The sequence below is a fragment of the Coffea eugenioides genome, chromosome 2, assembly GCF_003713205.1.
Source record: "Coffea eugenioides isolate CCC68of chromosome 2, Ceug_1.0, whole genome shotgun sequence".
Taxonomy (NCBI): domain Eukaryota; kingdom Viridiplantae; phylum Streptophyta; class Magnoliopsida; order Gentianales; family Rubiaceae; genus Coffea; species Coffea eugenioides.
This window is the reverse complement of record NC_040036.1, coordinates 10,008,612-10,018,990: the sequence shown is the minus strand read 5'-3', so window position 1 is coordinate 10,018,990 and position 10,379 is coordinate 10,008,612. Positions and strand designations below refer to the sequence as shown.

General features: G+C 36.8%; 2 protein-coding genes across 5 annotated transcripts; one reads left to right on the top strand and one right to left on the bottom strand.

The window, feature by feature from the left end:
* Nucleotides 1–1,141: 1,141 nt before the first annotated feature.
* LOC113756040 (glycine-rich cell wall structural protein 2-like) lies at nucleotides 1,142–1,723 on the top strand. Its single transcript, XM_027299859.1, has 2 exons — nucleotides 1,142–1,355; nucleotides 1,440–1,723. The coding sequence occupies exons 1-2, from the start codon at nucleotides 1,142–1,144 to the stop codon at nucleotides 1,721–1,723; spliced, it is 498 nt and encodes a 165-aa protein (XP_027155660.1).
* A 1,107-nt stretch (nucleotides 1,724–2,830) lies between these two features.
* Nucleotides 2,831–9,043, bottom strand: LOC113761663 (protein BTR1). 4 transcript variants are annotated; one of them, XM_027304747.1, is made up of 8 exons: nucleotides 8,579–9,043; nucleotides 7,195–7,433; nucleotides 7,013–7,116; nucleotides 5,813–6,006; nucleotides 4,446–4,519; nucleotides 3,634–3,729; nucleotides 3,461–3,522; nucleotides 2,831–3,383 (listed from the first exon to the last, which is right to left on the bottom strand). In XM_027304747.1, exons 1-8 carry the CDS (start codon nucleotides 8,673–8,675, stop codon nucleotides 3,296–3,298), a joined length of 954 nt encoding a protein of 317 aa, XP_027160548.1. In that variant the 5' UTR covers nucleotides 8,676–9,043; the 3' UTR covers nucleotides 2,831–3,295. The 4 variants fall into 4 exon arrangements, with proteins under 4 accessions (XP_027160548.1, XP_027160547.1, XP_027160546.1 ...); XM_027304746.1 differs by having other exon boundaries at nucleotides 3,634–3,732; nucleotides 8,579–9,042; XM_027304745.1 differs by having other exon boundaries at nucleotides 4,446–4,522; nucleotides 8,579–9,040.
* Between the last annotated feature and the right edge of the window lie 1,336 nt (nucleotides 9,044–10,379).

Sequence of the window (10,379 nt, the reverse complement as noted above, 5' to 3'; positions counted from 1 at the left end):
CAAGAAAATTAGTATACAGGTCTATAATCCGTTGGCTTTACGCATCAAATTAATGGCATAGATAATCTAATTAAACCATAATCCGTTGATGCAACAGCACACTTACTGAGACTAATTCGCTGATTAACCTAGTCAACGAACTAATTGATGAGGTAATCCTTTATCAAAACTCGTAGAGTGGACTTTACACCCACACATATACACACACTAGTATGTTCTTTTAAATTCATAAATCATAAAGAGGTCGCTGATGCACTAGTTGTAACGTTGTACTCGTGGGCGTTAATTCATACAAAATTGTTGGCTTTACACAATTACTTTGCTAAATGTATAAAAACAGATTGCACCACTAATCATCAATCGATTAAAGACACTTTCCAATGGTTAAATCCGACGATTATTTTGTTATCCATCGTCCAAACCCATATGTAGGTGAATTCTTACGAGTCGGGTTTTGTTTGCTTAATATGCTTTCATTTGAAGGTCTGAAGTTCGCATCAGAGTATGTGATTTACGCAAACTGGAAGGCTGGGAAAAGATTGCTCTAGATGTCCGTTCCACGGCGGTGCCCTCACATATTATCCGGCAACAAACATATGCTCAAACACAACCCAAGACGCAATCGAATTTTCTGATGGATTTCACCGACAACGAATTGGTTATTCTTAAATGTGAACCTGAAACCAGAACAAAAAAATTTGACAGAGTTAGGAAAAATGTGAACATTGAGACAAAGTTGAGATCAGATAATGCATCCCACTGATCCCCTTATCTAAGTTCGTTAGGAGCCTCAAGTCAAAAGTGGGAGCCAACTTTGTGGAGAATCTGCATGAAAGGCTAGAGGATCAGAGGACAGGCAACCATTATCACCACGCCACCAACACCACTATCACTGTATCACAATGGACCGTTCCATTTTGCAATCATAAATAGTAGTATTGAGAAGCTACTAGAAAGCCATGCAACTTAAGAATGTTGGCTTCGAAATGCCTATATAAAGGACCCCCTACCTTAACCTCATTGGCAAGCATTCCAAACCTCGTTATGTTTTCAGTTCCTAGACATTCTTAATTAAGCACAGAAAGACACATATAAACCAATCCTTATACTACTTGTTTGCATATTGGGAGTTAATTTGAAAATGGCCCATCCCAAGTTGATAGCTTATGCATTGTTGGTTTTGCTTCTTGTGGATCTTGCTTTTGCTGCTAGACTTGGAAAGGTGGCCATTGACGCAGGAGGAGGAGGACGTGGTGGGAAGGGGCGCGGTTCAGGTTCTGGTTATGGTTCGGGGAGTGGCTCTGGACAGGGTAATTATGACGAGGGACATGTAAGCGGTGGAGGTGGAGGTGGAGGTGGAAGTGGTGGTGGTGGTGGTGGTGGAGGCTCAGAGTTTGGTAATGGTTCAGGATACGGATATGGATCTGGTTACGGCTCAGGCTATGGTGGAGGAATAGGAAAGGGAGGAGGTGGTGGAGGAGGTGGTGGCAGAGGTGGAGGAGGAGGCGGAGGTAGTGGAGGAAGTGGTTCAGGCTACGGAAGCGGCAGTGGTTCAGGATATGGAAGTGGTGGTGGGAGAGGAGGAGGCGGAGGAGGTGGTGGTGGAGGTGGAGGCGGTGGAGGTGGAGGTGGAGGTCATGGTGGTGGTTCTGGATATGGCTCAGGTTATGGGTCTGGTTATGGATCAGGATATGGTGGCGGTGACGGAAGCGAGGAGCCATGAACTACTGCAAATGCATAGGACTATCTCCTTCATACTACCATTCCATCATCAACATCTGTAATTGCAAAAATAAGTTGCATGCTTGTCTTATTTGCATGTAGGTATTCTAAAATACTTGTGATTTCATTCTGTACTACTATTACTCTATCATTTGAGGAACTTTTTGGCATTTTATTTTGAAAGCCTCCCATTTATTTTGTTGAAAAAAAAAATAGCGAGTTATTTGCAAGTAGCAATACGACCATTAGTGAAGTAACACCGCTATATAACAATGAAAGCATCACCTTTCACCGAAGACGGAAAATTCTAACGGGACAAAACAATCTTGAAAGAAGCAAGAACCATCGAAACAGTTGATATTGAGAATTGGACGCCAAAACAAATTTTCAAAATGAAAGTTTATTATCATTTCTTAAGACGGATCTCAGCAAGGTATTTGGTCCCCAGAAAACAATGTAATGAATCGAAAATCTAATAGCTAATAAGTGGCATCTAGTGAATTTCACCTGCTGCATGTGTGAGTGTTCAAAACTTGTCTGAGAGTGCACAAACTTTTTATCTTTTGCAGAAAAAAAAATATTAGGGGCCGTGATGGGGACTGTGGAAATAACAAAATGCGGATAATTCAAGAATCTGTACCAAACTTTTTTATAGCACTTAAATATAAGCACACCAAAATATAAAATGCGACGTAGGCATCAGCGTAGTAAGCATCTTCTGGCAAGTGCTAATTTAAAAAGGTAAATGTTTTTCTCTCATCCAATTTAAAGTATCTTCAAATTCCTTCCTTCCACAACCATCCCAGTCCCCCACCCCAAAAGAAAAGATAGACAAATATGAGAGTTCCAATATTAATTTAGCCACTAGTAATGTAATGAAGAAATAATTTAGCCAAATCCCAAAAAACTCTCGACATAGAACGTTGACTGAACTTACCTCAATCCTTCTAAAATCTAAACACAACAAATATTAATTTAGCACTAGTAATGCAATGAAAAAATGATCAAACAGACAATAATCAATCGACCCCAGATCAGTCTTGAAACTAATCTGGCAATGGGCATCAGCAACTCCAGCATTGAGAATTCCCCAAAAAGTTCGGGCTAATTTAGCAGCTTAAGCCTTCCAGATGCTATTGGAAATTGAAACCGCAAAAAGTACAAATACCAACAAATGCATGACATATAATGTCGAAACACCATACCAACAGAAGGGAGCCTCAAAATTTTTAATCTCAAGCCTAGTATCCGAAGAATACACCTCAGACATAATAGCTCTAACTTAATGAATTACATTTATATGTCATCCGTAAAATGTAAGTATTATATTTTGTCTAAGGAGTCAGTTATAATGTCCTACTCTGAATATTTTTCATTTAAGAATAATTTTCCACGATGTTCATTAGGAAAGTGCTCTCTTCCAAAGAAACCTTGATAAATCTTCTGCAATCACCAGAGTTTTAACGGACTAACCACAGCAAGGAATGTCCATAACTAACAAAAGTTATGGAATGTGCATAGACAAGGTAGGACCACTCAGAACTCCAACGAGAACACATGAAAACCTGCTTCATCACCTCTCAGAGACTGGTGATACCTTTTGAGATATCATAGCCTCAGCCGCACGGATAGCTCTTTGGGATCCCGTGATAGTAACTTTCCTGCAGAAAGGACAAAAGCTTTAAAACATCCCAGTAGCAGAATTGACCCAACATCAACAAAAGTGAACCATTCATACCTATCAGATGTCCCAGACATGAAATCACCCCTTTCAGAAATTTTAATTCTTGCCCCGCTAAGCTGCAAAGTTAGGAGTCCATTTAGTAAGCTGCCTCACAATTGTCAAATCAAGAGAAACTTTCTGCATAATCAGCAAGATAAAAGACAAAAGTAAGAATGAGGAATTTCTACCTGACTAATTTCAAAAATATTCCTTCCACCCCTGCCAACAACTAACCCTATATGCTCATCTGCAACACCAATTGTTACAGAATTACTCCTCTCCTCCTGCTGATTATAGAATGACATATGGTCAGCCAAACTAAGAAAAACAAGAAACTGTGTAACTATAAACAAAAAGTAAGTTTAGAAAAAGAAGCAGATTGCCGTCATGCTTTGCATCAAAGAACATGAGCTCCTCTAGAGTAGAAGCTGTATCCTTGCCATCAAAGGGAGGGTGTCAAAGGGGGCCGCCACTCAAAAGGTTAAGAACCACACTTGTCCCGTGTACAATTACACATATCTAAATTAATTCTCAACAACTGTTACATGTTGTTGCCTGACATTCTTAGTTTTATCTTATCATCAATCTTCCTGAGCTAATGGTCATGCTAGGTATGTTCAGGCACTGCCATTGCTTATTCACCTTAGGCTCCACTTGTATTAAAAAAATGAATCTTTATGTTTTTTGCAAACTTGGATTGTAAATAAAATGAACCTAGAAAAAAACACAAAGTACACAGTTAAAAGAATATGGTAATGGAAAGAAACAAGTACATTGATAAAGTAAGCCATATAGAAAAATCTACAGTTCTGTAACTTATTAAGTTCTAAGTCGGGAAGCGACTAACGAAAAGAATATACACAAAAGCATCTGCACAGTGGGGTTCTGAGAAATCATGACTCTAATCTGACAAAGAAAATGTGGAGCATAAGGTAGTTTTAACAAAAAGAGGCACCAAGATGCAAGAGATGGACAACAGAATATAACTCAAGAGGCCAACCTTATTCTGAGACCTGGCATTCTGAAATTTCCCTCCAACTCCATTTGATGCATAGTTCATTCCATTGTAGCCTACTACTGAAACCATCCAAAAAACCAAAGGGATAGGTTGACTACACCTTCAAATTGATATCGTCAAAGTCAAGAATCTAGTATCTAATGAACGTAGCATCAGATGTCAATTATTCCAAATACATCAGATCGTATAAAAGAACAAAGTACACTGCAAAGGCCATTAACTTCCTAGAAATAAAATTAAGAGGATATCTTTAAAATCCCTGACAGTTAATTTTGTGAACATGTAACAACCTCAACCACCTAAAGCAGTGCACGAACAGAGACAGGAAAAAAGACCTCATCGCCCTTGACTTCAAAAAAATTGCTAAATTGCCGTCCATGACGATGTTCTAATGTATCCAGCATGTAGAAACCACAATGTAAGCCAAAAAAGGCATATGCAAGTACATTAAAAGAAACAACCTTTTAAAATTTCCAGAAGGTAACAAGTAGAAGGAAAACTCACAGAACTTAAAGAACAGCTGATGTGTTGGTTTCAAAAAGGAAACAAATTAAAGAAACACAAACTTGGCATTTCCTTGTAAAACTTCTGTTTGAATCAAGCATCTATTCCCAAAAAAAGTATATTTTGAGCAAAGAAAGAAACTAAGTCCGCTTAATACAAGTTACTTTGATCCTGAAGCCTTCCTACCAGTACAATGATCTGAAGCATGAGCCAAGCTGTTGGTGATGCCTACAATCAATAAGCAAGGAACCTGATATAGATAGGCTTGCACCAAAACTGTTTTTAGTTAGGTGATTGCAATAACCTACGAGTAAAAAACACCCTTTTCCAAAATTTTTTACTTCATCCAACCATAGAGCTGTTTCCAGACAATACAGACTTCAAATGAGCAGTCTAAGCTAATTTAGAGACCATTTGGAAGTATGGTGTTTCTTGCTAGAAGCGCTCTTCTTTTCCAAAGGTTCTTCTACAGGTATTCAGCTTAAAATCATAGTTACTCTTTGGATAAATTATTTGCTTCCAGAGAAGCTCCTTGTTGGAGCTCTCAAAAACCACTAAAAAGCCACACACTCCCAAACAAGCACTTATAGGATGTTTTTTATTCTAGGATTTCATTCTCTTTAGAGACTTCAAACAACCCCAAAAGTTCTTTGTAACAAAACAAGTGAATCACTTACAATTCCTTTAAATCCACAGCAAACCATTTTGGAAAAACTTTGCAAAAAAGAAATAATTTTCAAAAATAAATGACTGAGAAGAAAAAAACATGCAATGAGAATGAGCAAATACTAGTAGATCTACTTAAATCTTAGACAAAGATTGTCTTCTCAGCAGACTATCAGTACCTGGATACGGAAATGGTGCACTGACAGATTGTACATAATGGAGGTCTTCTGCCAACTTCAACAGAATCAACTCAATCGCCCGCATCTGTTCCCTTAGAGTGCCATTTACTGTTACTAGCCTATCATATAGGCCAGGGTAACTATTATCTAGAGGGGATATTTTGATGCCGGCATGAGAATCTTCAATAAGTGACCTAAAAACAAATCAAGCCAGAATGTTTTAAGACATGTGATACTAAAATCATCTAATGAGTATTAGCAATGGTGCCATAAAAGTGGTACAATCTTTGCCTCAAAATACACTTGTCTCTGTGCACAAAAAGAGTTGCATGAAATACTTCTACAATTTATGAGCTCCTCCTTAATTTTTTCAACTGCTTTTTCACTTAGATTTGGGTAATGCTACAAAGCCAAGACCCTATAGTGATTACAAATATCTATCCCTAGACTATTAGTAACTATACCGATGTCCATATCTACAGAAAATTCACATTCACACAGAAAAATAGAATAGAATAGCAGCGAGATTTTGATATTATTTTTTAAAACCCAGTCATATTTTATTCATAAATTCTATCAAATAAAAAGGGAAGTTTGAACCTAGATGCAAACTCCAAACCCCACCCCCCGGCGGGGGTGTTTCTTCCCTGAAGCACCAAATTCATAATTCAAATAGTAAATGAATCAAAACCATGCAAATTGTTTTATCCTATGCCAATAATGTATTATCGCATGCATGTGTTAGATGGACAGTCCATCTTGGAGATGCCAAGTCTCTAAGATTTTTGATAACCAAAAGCTACATTAATTTGCAGCAATATTTCCAGAACTCCAGTCACTGCTGAATTGAGTGAACTGCTAAATACTATCCTTTTAGAGCCCCAGTTGTCTGATTAGCTAATGAAAATTATAGACCAGATGAGATAAAACTATGAATGTCAATATTATCAGAGAAATTTAAACTACCAATGCACTGTGATAACAAACTACTGAATAATATGACATGACGCACTTGCTCCATCGGGAACATCTCTATCATTTTTTAAGTCAAGATACAAGTCAATCACCAATTTCTCACTTACATTACACACTTTCTGACATAACAATGCTCTTAATAAATGTGAACACAAGAAACTTCCCAATGAAAATGCTTCAAACACAAAGAATAACAACAACAACGAAATGAGGAGTATTCCATACTTTATAATAGAGCCTCCCTTTCCAATTATTCCACCACAACAGCCATTTGGAACAACCAGCCTAACTTTAAATCGGGGATCTTCTCCGCCTTCTTCAACATAAAACTGCATAAGAAAAGATATTTATGTTTCACATTCAACCTCAAACAATTTCTGAAACGAATATTAAGTAACTCAGATCACCTCATCCAGCAATTTAGACAGGATAAGATCGACTGCCTTGAGAACATCATCAATTAATCCAGATACCATAACAATCCTATCGGATGTCCCAGGAAAAAATTCAAAATTGCGTGATAGTTGAATTCGTGCTCCAGACTGCGTCTGGAAATCATTTATGGTTGAGCCACCTTTCCCTATGACAGACCCAGCTTCAGCATTTGACAGAAGAAACTTAATGTGAGTTGTCTTCTCTTCATGATCTGAACAGAAAGTGAAAGAAGTTAGGTACTGATGCAACTAGCAAAGACAACAAAATATAACCGACCAGAACTTAATAGGGAATTTATATCATCTAGATTCTACAATCCTCATTACTCATGAATTTATGCTTCTTACCATGCTTTGATCTTCATATAAACCTCATTTACTAATCATTTTATAAATCATGATAATGTCCCTTAAGATAACTTCATTAAGGCCCCATCATCTAATACCTATAACTAAAATTACCTCATTTTGAGTTTAGTATGACACGTGAACGACAATACTTCTATTACATCATTTGCATTCATTATTCATTACTGTGCTTCTTTAAAATATGAAATTACAATTCCAAATTCTGTCCTCTCTCTTCTCATGATTAATATTTAATTCTCTATTCATGTTATACAACTCCATGTTTGCTGATTAGTGATTAATAACAATATGCAAAGTAAATAGTGCATTAACAAACCAAACAGCTAAGAATACTGAAATTGATATCACTTAGGACAGAATTAAGCCTACACAAAATATTGAGCAAAGCACTTTTCACTCTTTCAGCAGTCATAATTCTAATTCTTTTCTCAAAAGGATTACATGCATACAAACATCGTTATTGCCAGAGTGGTCGTAGCATTTGCATTGACATAAACACATTTTAACGGAGATAGCAATATTTCTTACTAAATCATCTTCTACACACAAAAGTGTCGTATTCAATGAAAACTAAAGCATGAACCGAAACACAATGATCCCAAACGTTAAACCTCTGGCCTTCCTCTATACAGGACAATTCTAATTGTGTCTGTATTTCTTTTAGTACCATAGACTGATTAAGTGGCCAAAAAATAACAAAATTAAAAGAACACAAAATGCCATTTCGCCACATTCCGACTGTTCCTAGGGTTTGAACTTTCAATAACACACAACCACCACCATGATGAAAAAAAGACCAAAAAAAAAAAACAGAAAAATAAGTAAACCTCAGGTGTCTCTTACGTCACATTTACAGATGTCATAGGCAATTGTAACGCCAAATTACAACAAACTGTGAAAATGCGAATTACAGATCATCAAAAAAATTCAAATGCAAGTCAAAATTCAACAACAAATCTACAGATCTTTCAGAGGAAACGGATAAAACCTGGAGGAGAAGGAGGAGATTTGCGAGGCGAAGGAGACTGATTCTGCGAACCGTCAGCAGACGCAGCAAATCCAGAATCCGCTCCTTCCATTGACATATTTCAATACCTGTTTATTTCAATAACGAACTGGAAATTACGTAAATGTAATCTATATAATTTAAAAATTTTAGACAATAGAGATAAGAGGAAGAGTCAGAGCATTAGCAGCGTAGAGTCTGCAGAGAGGAATAAGCAGCAGAATGGAGAAGAAGCAAAATTTGGAAATGTCAAAAAGGAATGCGGGCGAATGCGTAAATAGAAGCGTATCGAAGACAGAGCAGAAGGCAGAAGGCAGAAGGCAGAAGGCGGGTGGGGTTGGGCTGTGGGTTACTTAGGTGTTGAAATAGCCGCGTCACCTGGGTGGGAATTATAAGGGAAAAGAGCAGGAGAGGAGGGGAAGTATCATGTGACTGTGCAAGGTTATTGAAAATTTTTGCTGAGCTGTGGGCAGGGTTTGGCAGCTGGTCTATGCCTATTAGGAATTTAGCTATTGGGATCACCGAATTAGCGCTAGTACAGGTTTTAATAGGGGTAATCTTTGCTCTTTTATCTTTCCTTCTTGATCGTTTCTTTTTCTACAAGGAACGGAGGTTTATTTATTTTTGGCTTGTTTGTGCGAGCTGTGTCTGAACCGGAGATGAGTTAGATAGGACTATGGGATATAAGAAAAAAGTGAACTTTTGGGGTTATGTACCATATAAGAAATTAGTTGTGATATTATTGTACTTAATGACGAAAGGTTATGTGTGATCAACCTATCGTTAAAAGAATGGTTATGGTAAGACTTTAAGAGTTGAGCTATTCCAAGTCAATGCTAGAATGGATTGTCAAATGCTAGTAGATAAATTTGATGGCTGAATTACAATTAGCTTGAAAAAGATTTGCCAGACGATTGCGTAGGTTTAGCACGTTTTTATTATCAAAAGCATTTTACTTCTTTTGGTTCATATGACAGAATGGGCGAGTTTAGTCAAATAATCTCTAAAATCTTTTTTTTTGGGGGGGAAAATGGTAAGCTATTTAAAAGCATGTTATTTATTTATATCTTGTAGTCATAGATATTAGCCACTTGCATTAAATATTCACCGTTGCATTTGCAGTTTTGGCCTAGTGTAAATTGTTGCCTGACCTCATGCCATACAAGTGGAAAAGGTCTACGAGTGTGAACAAATCTAATTAAGTCAAATTCCCTAGAGTTTAAACTTGTTTAATTATTTTAACGAATTCGAATTTTTGTTCAAATTTAGCTTGTTTATTTGTTGAACCGAATTTGAATAAGCTTTTTATCGAGTTTGAATATTATCGAACATAGAACGCTGTTCAAACTTAACTTGACTAGTTGGCAAACCAAGTTTGAATAATCTCTTATCAGACTGAATTCGGTTCGAGTATCGAGTAATTTAATTCATGTTTCAACTCTAAAGATGTTTCATAAGATCACAATCAATAAAGCACTGAAAAGGAATATATGTTTTGTCCAATAATGGGAGCAAATCCTTATATTAGGGTTACAAACGAATCAAATCGAGTCGAACTTTAATTTAATCATGCTGAGTTTCAACTCAATTTTACCAAGTACAAACTTGAGTTCGAATTCGACGGGATTTCAATAAAAAATTCAAATTTGAACTCAACCTCAAGTTCGAGCATAACCGAACTTGAGGTCGGGGGGGTCGAGCCTGTTCAAAAATTAAAATAATAAATATTTTATTTTAAAAAATAAATAAAATAGTCATTTTTTGTTAATAATTTATAAAAATT

Bases quoted from the DNA above. Each gene is read 5' to 3' on its own strand.
- LOC113756040 (XM_027299859.1), top strand. From the start codon at position 1,142: ATGGCCCATCCCAAGTTGATAGCTTATGCATTGTTGGTTTTGCTTCTT. The intron at 1,356-1,439 runs GTGGAAGTGGTG...GTTACGGCTCAG, and splicing joins CGGTGGAGGTGGAGGTGGAG to GCTATGGTGGAGGAATAGGA.
- LOC113761663 (XM_027304743.1), bottom strand. From the start codon at position 8,675: ATGTCAATGGAAGGAGCGGATTCTGGATTTGCTGCGTCTGCTGACGGT. The intron at 7,117-7,194 runs GTGATCTGAGTT...TTTCTTATGCAG, and splicing joins TGTCTAAATTGCTGGATGAG to TTTTATGTTGAAGAAGGCGG. The intron at 3,384-3,460 runs GTATGAATGGTT...TCCTTTCTGCAG, and splicing joins ATGTCTGGGACATCTGATAG to GAAAGTTACTATCACGGGAT.